The following is a 12,529-nucleotide window of genomic DNA, read 5'->3' as shown; positions in this document are numbered from 1 at the left end:
AAACCTCAGCCATTACCGCTGCGCTGCGCGCTGGTCAGCAGCACCGGGAGTCGGGCCGTGCGCTCGTATTTCCTGGAGATCGGCGCGGCTAGCATGGCTTTGTCGTTAACCAATCTTTTACGGCCGGGATATTCATGTCTGCTCTTTTTCTCGCCATCGCCACAGCCCCCATCCACACGCACGCGCACGGAGTCGCACGACAAAGCCTGGCTGGTGAGCACAAAGCTTTAGGCTACGCTTAGCTAAGCGAGCGAGCCAGACAGTAAGTACTCCTACAGCGCGTAGCATTAGGTCGCCCTCGTTGGACTGTTGCGTGGGCTATATCACCCCTCTCGTCTCCCCCCCTCGCTCCCACCCTTCCCCAAAATCGTCAACCCAGTTTGGTGAGTCGCAGCGCGGCCGTGTCGGGCGGACGGATTGCTCTGCCGAAGGGAAGGAAGGAGCCGTCATGCGGGCGGTCGCCGGCGGCGGCGGCGGGGGCGGGGCCCCGGGCCGGCCGCGGTGGGGCGGCTCGGGCGCCACCACGCCGCGCTCGCTCAGCACCGGCTCCTCGCCGCGCGGCTCCGACCGCAGCTCCGACGACGGCGAGGAGCTCGTCGAGGTCACGCTCGACCTGCAGGAGGACGACACCATTGTGCTGCGCAGCGTCGAGCCGGCCGCCGCCAACGCAAGCGCCAAGGCCGCAGCCTCGGTCCCCGGCTCGTCGGGGGCGTCGCCGTCCGTGATGGGGTGGAGCGCGGAGCCGACGCCGCCGCCCGGAGCGGGGGCGGGGCCGTCGCGGTCGCGGTCGCCGGCGATCCGGCGGACCTCGTCGCACCGGCTGCTGCAGTTCTCGCAGGAGCTCAAGGCCGGGGTGTCCCGCGCCAAGCAAATCTCGCAGGACCTCACCAAGCGCTTCACGCGCACCCAGAGCCGCGCCGCCCTCGCCGAGCCCCCGGCTCAGCCCCCGGCCGCGCACCCGCCGTCGGGCATCGAGTCCGCCCTCGCCGCCCGCGCCGAGCGCCGCCAGCGCGCGCAGCTCGACCGCACCAAGTCCACCGCGCAGCGCGCCATCAAGGGCCTCCGCTTCATCAGCGGCAACACCAAGGCCAGCAACAACGCCTGGATCGAGGTCCAGCGCAACTTCGACCGCCTCGCCCTCGACGGCCGCCTCTCCCGCGCCGACTTCCCGCAATGCATAGGTCAGCTTGGTTGCTTCAAATCTCCTCCCAACAATCCTCAAGCCGCTTTGCTCGCTCCCCCTCTTAATCCCTAGCCGCATTTGGTTTTCAGGGATGATGGAGTCCAAGGAGTTCGCCATGGAGCTCTTCGACACGCTGTGCCGGCGGCGGCAGATGCAGTCGGACCACATCAACAGGGAGGAGCTGCGCGAGATCTGGTCGCAGATCACCGACAACAGCTTTGACTCGCGCCTCCAGATCTTCTTCGACATGTAACAACCCAACCCCCTACAATCCCCAACCAACCTCCTGCCAAATCATTCTGCGCGCTCCGAGTCCGCACCATTTTTTGCTCCGTTAACGCGGTACGGTTCAATCCAATCACAGGGTGGACAAGGACGCCGACGGCCACATCACGGAGGCGGAGGTGAAAGAGGTACTACTACTACTGCTCCTGCTGCTGTTCTTCATACGTACTCCGTATTTCCTTTCCTTTTTACCCCGGTTGCGCTTGGCATTTCTGCTGCTGCAACAGTACAAATTCTTCCATTTTGGTAGTCGTAGAATATTCGGACTAGTATATTTTGATGATTGGGCCGTCCATTCTCGCCATGTCCTTGTCTGCTGGTTGTCTGCAAGCTTGCGCTCCAGGATTCACGCATAAGAACCGTATGTGTGGATTGGGAAATATTGCCGACTAATCAAGACCCCCCGGCGAGACTGGCGGGGAAAGCATCATCCCTGGCCGGCACCCACGCGCCAATCTCTTTCTACATGAGATTTTTTTTGGTTCTAGAAACACGGGAGGAAGAGGTTACGTAAATTTACTACGGATGGCGATGGAAGTCAGTCGTGAAGAGAAGACCAGATCGAACGCAACAGTAGTTGGTGGGGGGCGTTCCCGTCAGGCTGGCTAGCTATTATAATCCGTTCAACAGGGAGGACTTTTTAATTAGAGATTTAATCTAATCTATTGTTTCCGTTGTTGTGATTGTGACATTGTGTAAAGGGCCTAGCCAGGTTGTTTATCGTGCTTTTTCCAAGCTGTGAAAAGGATGGTTCCTGATGATGATTAAAGGTGGCAATTTTGCTTTGTTTCCAGATCATCATGCTAAGTGCGTCCGCCAATAAGCTGGCGAGGCTTAAGGAGCAAGCAGAGGAATACGCCGCGCTGATCATGGAGGAACTAGACCCTGAAGGCCTCGGCTACATTGAGGTATAAAACTGTAGATTCCTTCTGGCTTCCCGTCACTATCCTCTGGTTTCCTTCAAATTTTGGTGGTTCCCAAGACAGCAACACTATTGTTGCTACTACTGAAAAACAAAGTTCTGTATATTTTTATTCCTGTCAGTCAAATCCCATTGCTGTCCTCCAGCAAATATCCTAGATATCATTCTATCTTTGTTTCTACTTCTGCCCTCCTCCCCATATCTATTTTAACATACCCAAAGGTTGAACCAATAACATCTTACTTGTTGCCCAGTCTGGGATACAAGTTCCCGTCGTGTGTCTCTCAATGGTCAATGCTTTGCTGTCGGTTCACTTTCCGGAGCTCTAGCTACATTCCAAACATATGGAAAATTGCAGTTATTCGTAATAGAGGAAACTGGAAACCACGGGCCTGGAGCCCTTAGGTCTTCAGAAAAGAGACATCATTAATAACTGTACTTGAAGTCATATATGTTGGTTCGCTGAAGAAGGGGCTTCCTCTTTAAGCAACATCAACGTAGTAGATGCAGTAAAAGTGTTGTGGTGATTGACATGTTTATGCTGAAAATTGACACAACCAGATAGAATATTAACAAAGAACCCTGATCATGCTTCCCTTGATGACCACTTGTGCTTCAAGCTGGTGAGCACATGTATAGCAGAATATCAAGTGTAGTTCAGTTCGAATCTTCTCATAATTTGCCGTCTTCAAATGAGATTTTCCGCATGCACATCTGACTGTATGTTGCTGAATTCTAGCAAGAAAGATGTAGTTTATCTTTGCCATCCACACTGAAATCTTTTTAATCCTATCAAGAATAGAGGCTGTTGCTTGCAGGAGCCTGTGCCATCCATAGTCAAATTATATCCACCGTCCCGCCTGATGTTGCATTTGTGAGACAGCAACGGGCACATTACCCTAATCAAATACAAGGCTCAGTGCCAAGTATCATTTGTTGTAGAATTGTTGTTCTGGTATCGCCAGGGTTACAATTACTTTTGACCTTTCATTAGGTGCCAAGTCTTATTTGTCTTATTTAGTGGACAAAGTAATTATATCCACATCAAATACTGCAGCAGCCTCACTTCTGTGCTATACCCAATATGCACTGCTTTAGTTCCATCTAAATTTCTTATGTGTATGCGTCTCTGCTAGGCTGTGTTTGTTTGGGAGACTGTCGAAGTGTAGCACTTGTACAGGTGGATATTCAATACGATGCCCCTCTTTCTTAGGATGGAGTTATTGCATGCATGTTCCCCAAGATTTAGCAGGTATGGTGCACTCATATGGGAGCCATGTGTGCCACCAGATGCAATCATAATCTTGCGGGGCCTTCTACAGTTTGGTGGGCTATTTGACTTTCTGTTCTCAGACTGATGTGCACCGTTAACCTGCTGTGTATTTCCTGATCAGTATAACTATGGATTTTTCCCGACTGTTGATTGGGTCATATGCGGTTTAAGTTAGACAACACAATGGCCTTTCATTGTTAACTCCACTACGGTTAATTACCTGGTAATATTATGGTAGTTGGATAAAAGTGTGTTCTGTGCTTTTAAAATTGAAATGTTCACACATTGAAGTGATATATCATAACATCATTTGGCTATCACTTTAAATGCTTATAATTTATATAATTGTTTGGTTTATGGATAGACCAAATTGATGGAACTTATTACCAGCAAATATTGTAGAAAAATGTGCCAGTGTTTCTTGAGGTCATATTCTACTTAATGTTGGGACACGTTAAAAACATTGTTTGTGATTGTCATTGCAGCTTTGGCAGTTGGAGACGTTGCTATTGCAGAAGGATACATACGTTAACTATAGCCAGGCCTTGAGCTACACGAGCCAGGCACTGAGCCAGAACCTTGCTGGCCTAAGGCATAAGAGCCCGATCCGAAAAATGAGCAGCAAATTAAGCTATTATCTGGAGGACAACTGGAAACGCCTCTGGGTACTTGCACTGTGGATTGGGATAATGGCTGGATTGTTCATTTGGAAATTTATCCAGTACCGCAACCGGTACGTCTTTAGTGTGATGGGCTACTGTGTAACAATTGCAAAGGGGGCTGCTGAGACCCTTAAGCTGAACATGGCACTCATCCTCCTACCTGTATGCCGCAACACCATTACTTGGCTGCGTAATACAAGAGCTGCACGGGCATTACCGTTCGATGACAACATCAACTTCCATAAGGTTAGACATTAGACCCCCATTGCTTTTGTTATTGTTTGTTGATTTCTGCGAAATTAAGCCATGTCCGACTGTCCAATAAATTTCCTGCAGAATTCCTGTGTTCTGAACAGGCCTAGGATATATTTTTGTATTTGTGTTGGAAAAGATATCTCTCCACACTTTCATTATCTGTACCTAGTTCTGTAGACTGCAGTGGTTGATGTGAATACATGTGATGCAACAAAATTTGGTTAAATACATGGTCCTTCGCATGGTTGGTGGTTCCTACATGTGGGTCTGACATCACATGTGCCCTACACCATGAAAGGGACTTGGGTACATCGTAATAGAGCTTAGTTAATAGACGACTCCCCCATACTTTCTGTCTGAAAGCTTTCTCTGATGTCCCAATAATTGGTGCAGTTTAGAAAATGGGTTATGAACTTGAAAAAACAATCATATTTTGCCTAGTTGCTGTTAATTTAATCATGTCAAAATCTTTTTATTGGTGCCTGTTATCTTATGTTTTGTTCTAGATTAAGCTATGGGATAGTCATTGTTTTCCGTCAGCAGTATTTGACTTACACAAGCTAGTCATGCAAGCTCAGATCCTAAAGGCATGCTTTTATATATGAGTGTTTAAGAAACAACCTTTGGTCACATATACTCCTTCTGTAAAACGTTTTAGGTCACTACCTTAGTGACCTAAACGTCTTATAAAAGTTTACAGAGGGAGTACCATACAGAAGTCGGATGGGCCATGATTAGACATCAGCTGTCAGCTTACAGTAATAGTTGGGCTGTAAAGTCGGCTCATCCGAAGCTCTTCTCAGCTAAATATAGCAGCTTGTGAACTAATGCAAGGAAAAGCTGTGGTCCAGCTCATTTTCATTTGTACGCACAAAATGAAAATAATTTAGTAAACAGAAATAATCCAGGTGTATAATGTGATCATTAGTTTAGCCTAATGTGTCTGTTCTCAACTTACCATTCATACTCTAGGTTAATGGGACACAATGACATAATGGCATCCAGACAAGCAAGGGTTACAGCTAACAATGAACATTTTGTGTTGCCATGGCAGACTATTGCGGCGGCAATTGTGGTTGGTGTTATCCTTCATGCAGGAAACCATCTTGCATGTGATTTTCCACGGCTTATAGATTCCTCAGACGAGAAATATGATCCACTGCGCATGTACTTTGGGGAGACCAAGCCAACATATTTGGCGTTAGTCAGAGGAGTGGAGGGTGTAACTGGAGTTATTATGGTTGTCTGCATGCTCATTGCTTTTACTCTAGCAACCAGGTGGTTCCGTCGTAGCCTGGTGAAGCTACCCAAGCCATTTGACAAGCTAACTGGCTTCAATGCCTTCTGGTACTCTCATCATCTGTTTATCATTGTATACATATCACTTGTTATTCATGGAGAGCGTCTATACCTTATCCTGGATTGGTACAAAAGAACGGTTAGTTTATATCTTTTCTTCTCCTTTACTCTCTTTACCTGAATAATTTTGTAAGCACCTAATCTCTTTCGCAGACATGGATGTATCTTGCAGTCCCTGTTGGGTTATATGTAGGGGAGAGGACTCTGAGGTTCTTCAGGTCTGGCAGTTACTCTGTCCGGATATTGAAGGTCAACCCACATAAAATTTGAAATTTGAGTTCTATTTCCATGTCTGGTACGCTGACACATACACTTGCTTTGCAGGTGGCCATATATCCTGGTAATGTTTTGACATTGCAAATGTCTAAGCCACCGACATTCCGTTACAAGAGCGGGCAGTATATGTTTGTTCAATGTCCAGCTGTTTCACCATTTGAATGGTACATGCCTCTTAATTGTAAATAAACTACAGTTGGAACAAAAAAAATCGCTTTTACACTATCTAGTATGTTTATGTACAGTTTATTTGTAGAATAGGTATGCATGGCACTTCATTCAATCTCAAATACTCTTACCCTTTTCAGGCATCCCTTCTCGATAACTTCAGCACCGGGGGATGATTTTCTCAGTATCCATGTCCGACAACTTGGTGACTGGACGCGAGAGCTCAAGCGTGTATTCTCCGCAGCTTGTGAGCCACCTATGAATGGGAAAAGTGGCCTCCTTAGAGCAGATGAGAACACCAAAAAAACGTATGGCTATCCTTCTTATTCAGAGGCAATAATATGTTTGTGCAATCGGGATCTTGATAATTATTTTCAAAATGCAGTTTCCCAAAACTTTTGATTGATGGACCGTATGGTTCTCCTGCGCAAGACTATAGCAAGTATGATGTTTTACTACTTGTTGGGTTAGGAATTGGTGCAACTCCTTTCATCAGCATATTGAAAGATCTGATTAACAACATCATCAAAATGGAGGAAGAGGATGTAAGCGAATTTTCCGTGCACCCTACTACAATTAGAAGTTAGAACTACTATTGATTCTTGACAGACTATACTGCAATCTATATCATGTTTCCAATTGGCGTCTTCCTTATACCCTAACCGCTGGAAGAACTATAATATTCAGTGATTTATTTATCCATCTATTTGTGCTACATTACCAAAACTATGAAAAACTAGACTAATTAAATAACTCATCAACCTATATTTGCAGGAAGCCTCAACTGATCTTTACCCACCAATCGGACCCAGTAAGGCATCTGTTGACCTTGACACCCTTATGAGGATTACGTCAAAACCAAAGAGGGTTTTTAAGACAACAAATGCTTACTTTTATTGGGTGACACGGGAACAAGGCTCTTTTGATTGGTTTAAAGGAATCATGAATGAGATTGCTGAACTAGATCAAAGGGTAATTATCAGCCAAACTTTTTTCAAGTGATACACTGTGTTTGCTCGCAATTTAGTTCTTACAGCTGCCTTTCTTCAATATTAGAATATCATTGAGATGCACAACTATCTCACAAGTGTTTACGAAGAAGGGGATGCCCGGTCAGCACTCATCACAATGCTGCAAGCTCTCAACCATGCGAAGAACGGTGTCGATGTAGTGTCTGGAACTCGAGTAAGTTACAAGTTATGACATACCAATTGGCCTCATGCCAGTCTTAGTATTAGCAGTATTAATGTTCGAATTTTGCTATATTATTAGGGTGAGGTGTGGCAAAGAAACATGCTAGCATGCCTGTCGAGTTAATTTTATGTGCTCGCTATTTACTGATATACTGATTTCGCAGGTGCGGACACATTTTGCAAGACCAAATTTTAAGAGGGTGCTGTCTAAGGTAGCCTCCAAACATCCTTATGCCAAGATAGGTAAGATACTAATTAAAGCTTGCCTTTTAGTGTAGCCTTTTGATGCTTTTAGCTGCGAAATACTCCTACCCATCAGCACGTTTTAGTTATCCTTCAGGCAAGATGCAATACAACAACATAAATAGCACAGTTCTGGCTGTCCAATTTGGGTATGAACTTATATTATCTGATTGTTGCAAAGAAGGTAATTGCTACTGTTGCTTGCACAGGAGTGTTCTATTGCGGAGCTCCGGTTCTGGCGCAGGAACTAAGCAACCTTTGCCATGAGTTCAATGGCAAATGCACGACAAAATTCGAATTCCACAAGGAGCATTTCTGAAACAGGTAAACCTCACAATAGGAAAATAGCACAGGTGTGTTGTATGTATGTCGTCGTTGCTTGTGGCGCACTGGACTTTGGAGAGCAGGGGGAAGAATCATCTAGTGCTTTCTCGGTGCACCGATCGCCAATTACGCGATGGACACTGCATTGCTCGAGATACTCAAGAAAGGAAGCTGGGTATCAGCTGGCAGTACATACATTACACATCAATCATGGATTCAGAAGTATATATTACGGTCACGCCGGCCAGGGCAGCCCCTCTGTAAAATCTCCTATATGCGGATGCGGAGTCGACACAAAGACTGATCTCCTGAATATGGTTTATGGTTTTGACTACATGCTGGGTGATGTGATGTAGGACAATAGGGAAGGCCACCACAGGTACAAGGCTAAGTAACTGTGTATATTTGCTTGTAGCTGAGTTGCAGGCCACAAGTTTGTTTGTTCTCACTTTGTAATTATACACAGACGGAAACACAGGCAGGGAGAGTACAGTACAGTTTGATTCTTTTCTTCTCTTTGTATGTAAAAAGTTTAGGTTGGTAGTGATTGGGTCCGGATTGAGGACATGAATGGACTACATTCGAGCTTGTGTTGTTTGTTGTGCCACGATAGGATAACATGCATTCTTTTTCATGGGGTTGTGTGATGTTGAGATCATTGCTCGTTTTTGTTTGGACTTCTGTGTGATATATGTTGCTGTTGATGTATGGAATATGATCATATTTGAGAAGGGGTCAAGTTCTTCCTCCGCCACGACCATGGCATCGCCGTGGTCGTGGTTCGACGGCGATCACCTTGCCGTCAGAATTCATCGACGATAATCTAAGTTATGGTTTTTTCATTCCACGTGATATGATTGGACAAAACTGTAACACGACGATAATCTAATCTAAGTTCTATAACAGGCTCTAAAGATCTCTAAGAAACTCAGCAAACGCCGACCGGGATGCTCCACCTTCGTCCAGCGCCTCGAGTGCCTTGTGCTTGGCCGCCATGGCTCGCTCCCGCAGCGCCTCCCCGCCCTTGGACTCCATCACCCACCTCACCTTGGCCTCCACCTCCGCCGCCGCCACCGCCTCCCCGTCGTACCCGGCCATCTCCACGCCGGCGCCCATCTCCTCCACCACGAACACCTTGTTCTGCCTCTGCTCCGCGTACAGCGGCCAGCAGATGAGCGGCTGCCCCGCCACGATCGCCTCCAGCGTCGAGTTCCACCCGCAGTGCGTCACGAAGGCGCCCGTCGCCCGGTGGTGCAGCACGTCCGCCTGCGGCGCCCACGACTTGACGACCAGCCCGCGGCCGCCGGTCCGCTCCTGGAACCCCTCCGGCAGCAGCGCCGCGAGGTCCGGCTCGGCGAGAGCGTCCGCGAGCAGGTCCGGCCCGCCGTCCGCGCTGCGCGGGCTCTGCACCACCCACAGGAACCTCTGCCCGGACCGCTCCAGCCCGACGGCGATCTCCTCCAGCTGCGTCTTGGGGAAGGTGCCCATGCTCCCGAAGCAGAGGAACACGACGCTCTTCTCCGGCTGCGCGTCCAGCCACGCCAGGCACTCGTGCTTCTTCTCTTCACCGCCACCGCCGCCGGCTGAGATCATTGGCCCGACGCAGTACACCGGCGGCGTGGCGCGGCCGGGGACGCACGCGCCGTCCCGGAGCGCGCGCAGCGCCCTGTCCTCGAGCCACTCGAACGTGTTGATGACGATGCCCTGGGACTCCGGAATCCGCTCGAACGCGCGCAGGAAGCTCTTGTACACCTCGTTGTGGCGGTCGAGCGCGAGCTCGGGGAGGTCGGTGGGCTTGAAGGGGCGGTTCCCGGGGAAGGAGAGCGGCACGTCGCCGATCTCGCCGAGGCTGGCGTCGCCGATCTGGGCCTGCATGCGCGGGAGGTAGAGGTTCACGGCGAGGCTGCTGGCGCTGCCGGTGTAGAAGACGTAGACCGGCACGCCGAGCTCGGCGGCGACGTCGACGGCGTCCGCGCAGAAGCAGAACATGTCGAGGACGAGGGCGCGCACGGAGGGGAGCACCGAGCGGAGGTAGTCGCGGAGCGGCGCGTTCATGCGGCGCAGGAGGACGAAGGGGTTGGGCGCCTCGGCGGCGTCCGGCGCCACCGTGTCGCCGTCGACGTCCGGCGGCGTGGGCAGCACGTGGAAGCGGACGGACGGGTTGGCGGCCGCGGCGCGCGCGACGGCGGCCGAGGTGTCCGTGGCCTTGCCCGGCGGGACGTTGACGATGACGGTGACGGCGAGGCCGCCGCGCAGGAAGAGCTTGGCCAGCTCCACCATGGGCACCAGGTGGCCCACGCCGAGCCCGGGGTTGAGAACCACCGTGTCCCCCATGGCCGGGCGCTGGGCACGCGTCGTGCGGTCTGTGGACGTGCACGCCGCGTGGATCTGCGGTTGCCACGGAAGAGCAACAACCCGTCTCGTAATATACGGCCAGATGACACGATCGGTAGTATCTGCGTTGGCCGTTGGGAACTCTTTTAAATCTTGTTTTGCGATTGAGATATGGGTTACAAACCGTCAGAAAAAAAGAAAGAGATATTGGTTCCGTTGCTACGTACAGAAACTTGGGACCGGCTGGAGATCAATCAACAGAAAACAAAATGGGTCAGTCGATTAACCCAGATTTGTTTCAGTAAATTTGCTCCTAGTGGGATTGTAGGAATAGAGGGACAGAGCGAGGGACACAGCGTTGCATGAGTCGGTCTTTTTTTTTTTTTAGCATCAGTACAGACACAAGCACTCATATACACACGCATACACTCATCCCTATGAACGCACACACGCATACCCTATCCTATGAACACCTCGGAGAGACTGAGCCGGCATATCATCTTGAGATTTACAAAGTCACCGTAGGCGCCTCGTCGTCGACGGGAACGTCTCCTCCCACTGAAAGCGCATCGTTGGAAATCCTGAAATAAATCCAGAAATAATGCGAGCACCAGGATTTGAACCCTGATGGGTTAGGGATACCACTGTCCACCTAACCAATTCAACCATAGGTTGATTCGCTGCATTAGTCGGTCTTGTGAGTCCATCCGTGCATGATCTGTAGTGTTGCTTAGTTCGTTCTGGCTGGCGCGGAACTGAATCAATCATTTGTTCACTTTCATGTGATGCACGCATGCACACAACCGCACAATCACATAAGCACTATTTAGTTCATTAAGCACCGACCATTAGCATTTAATTAAGGACCTCAATAAGTTCCGAATGTTCGGAATTTGAGCATGCTAATCCGAACTCTTTTCATGGCAACTTTAGTTAAGACGATGTTGACAAATATGACAATTTTCTGACAAAAAATTGAATTGGAACAAAGTTGTCATGTATTAACAACTAAAGTTGCCACCACGCAGCAACTAAAGTTGCCATCAAAATACGTTCGGGATGACATGCTTAAATTCCGAACGTTCGGGATTTATCTATCTCTACTTCTAATGTCTCAGTTGGTAGTTTCCGTTTCACGGTTTATTTTCGTCCCACCATTTTCATCCTTTTTTTTTCGTCCTCTTGTCACCTCCCTCGCACCCAAGCATGATGCACCCTCGCACGAGAAAAAAAACGGACGACGACCGCCCTCGCGAGAAAGAACCGTACGATGACCCCTCACACGAAGAAAAAAACTGACGATCTCTCCCCGCGCCTGGGAGCTCGATCTGGATCTCAGCGCGGCGGCGGCGGCTCCTCTCTCTCTCTCCCAGCACCGATGCATCCCCCGGAGCCCTCCTCACCTCCTCCCTTTTCAGCGCCCACATCGCGACCCCTGTGGCTACTCCACTCTTGAGGCGTCGTGGAGGTGACGGAAGCCCGAGGGCGTTGGCTTGTCGGAGATGAAGAAGACAGCCAGGTGCTGCCGTACTCGGGAGGTGGAACTGGCGATGGAGGTGGCTCCACCTGGATGTCGCAGACCTCCCACTGGATGGAATCGAAGTGGGACGATGTGCTTGTTGGGGAACTTGTAGAAAATAAAAAAAAATTACGGTTTCGCCAAGATCAATCTATGAGTTCATCTAGCAACGAGAGAGAGGAGTGCATCTACATACCCTTGAAGATCGAGCGGAAGCGTTCAAGAGAACGGGGTTGAGGGAGTCGTACTCGCCGTGATCCAAATCACCGGAGATCCTAGCGCCGAACGGACGGCACCTCCGCGTTCAACACACGTACGGTCAGCGTGACGTCTCCTCCTTCTTGATCCAGCAAGGGGGAAGGAGAGGTTGATGAAGATCCAGCAGCACGACGGCGTGGTGGTGGATGCAGCGAGGATCCCGGCAGGGCTTCGCCAAGCGTCTGCGGGAGGGAGAGGTGTAGCAAGGGGAAAGGGAGGCGCCAAGTGCAAAGGTAAGGCTGCCCTCCTTCCCACCCTCTATATATAGGGTCCCC

General features: G+C 49.6%; 2 protein-coding genes across 2 annotated transcripts; one reads left to right on the top strand and one right to left on the bottom strand.

Annotated features, from left to right (window-relative positions):
• Positions 1-433: 433 nt before the first annotated feature.
• Positions 434-8,777, top strand: LOC119349113 (respiratory burst oxidase homolog protein A-like). Its single transcript, XM_037617124.1, has 14 exons — positions 434-1,181; positions 1,273-1,432; positions 1,548-1,596; positions 2,263-2,376; positions 4,149-4,571; positions 5,635-6,018; positions 6,093-6,188; positions 6,264-6,379; positions 6,524-6,691; positions 6,769-6,928; positions 7,158-7,355; positions 7,440-7,568; positions 7,741-7,819; positions 8,029-8,777. The coding sequence occupies exons 1-14, from the start codon at positions 449-451 to the stop codon at positions 8,136-8,138; spliced, it is 2,919 nt and encodes a 972-aa protein (XP_037473021.1). The 5' UTR covers positions 434-448; the 3' UTR covers positions 8,139-8,777.
• A 174-nt stretch (positions 8,778-8,951) lies between these two features.
• Positions 8,952-10,481, bottom strand: LOC119349114 (anthocyanidin 5,3-O-glucosyltransferase-like). Its single transcript, XM_037617125.1, has one exon. It carries the CDS (start codon positions 10,475-10,477, stop codon positions 9,053-9,055), a length of 1,425 nt encoding a protein of 474 aa, XP_037473022.1. The 5' UTR covers positions 10,478-10,481; the 3' UTR covers positions 8,952-9,052.
• Positions 10,482-12,529: the final 2,048 nt, after the last annotated feature.

Source organism: Triticum dicoccoides, chromosome 1B (assembly GCF_002162155.2).
Source record: "Triticum dicoccoides isolate Atlit2015 ecotype Zavitan chromosome 1B, WEW_v2.0, whole genome shotgun sequence".
Classification (NCBI taxonomy): Eukaryota; Viridiplantae; Streptophyta; class Magnoliopsida; order Poales; family Poaceae; genus Triticum; species Triticum dicoccoides.
This window is presented reverse-complemented; position numbering and strand designations above follow the sequence as displayed.

Excerpts from the sequence above, each read along its gene's own strand:
- LOC119349113 (XM_037617124.1), top strand. The coding sequence starts at position 449 with ATGCGGGCGGTCGCCGGCGGCGGCGGCGGGGGCGGGGCCCCGGGCCGG. Across the intron at positions 6,019-6,092 it reads TGGATTGGTACAAAAGAACG|ACATGGATGTATCTTGCAGT; the intron begins GTTAGTTTATAT and ends TCTCTTTCGCAG. Across the intron at positions 6,380-6,523 it reads GCTGTTTCACCATTTGAATG|GCATCCCTTCTCGATAACTT; the intron begins GTACATGCCTCT and ends TACCCTTTTCAG.
- LOC119349114 (XM_037617125.1), bottom strand. The coding sequence starts at position 10,477 with ATGGGGGACACGGTGGTTCTCAACCCCGGGCTCGGCGTGGGCCACCTG.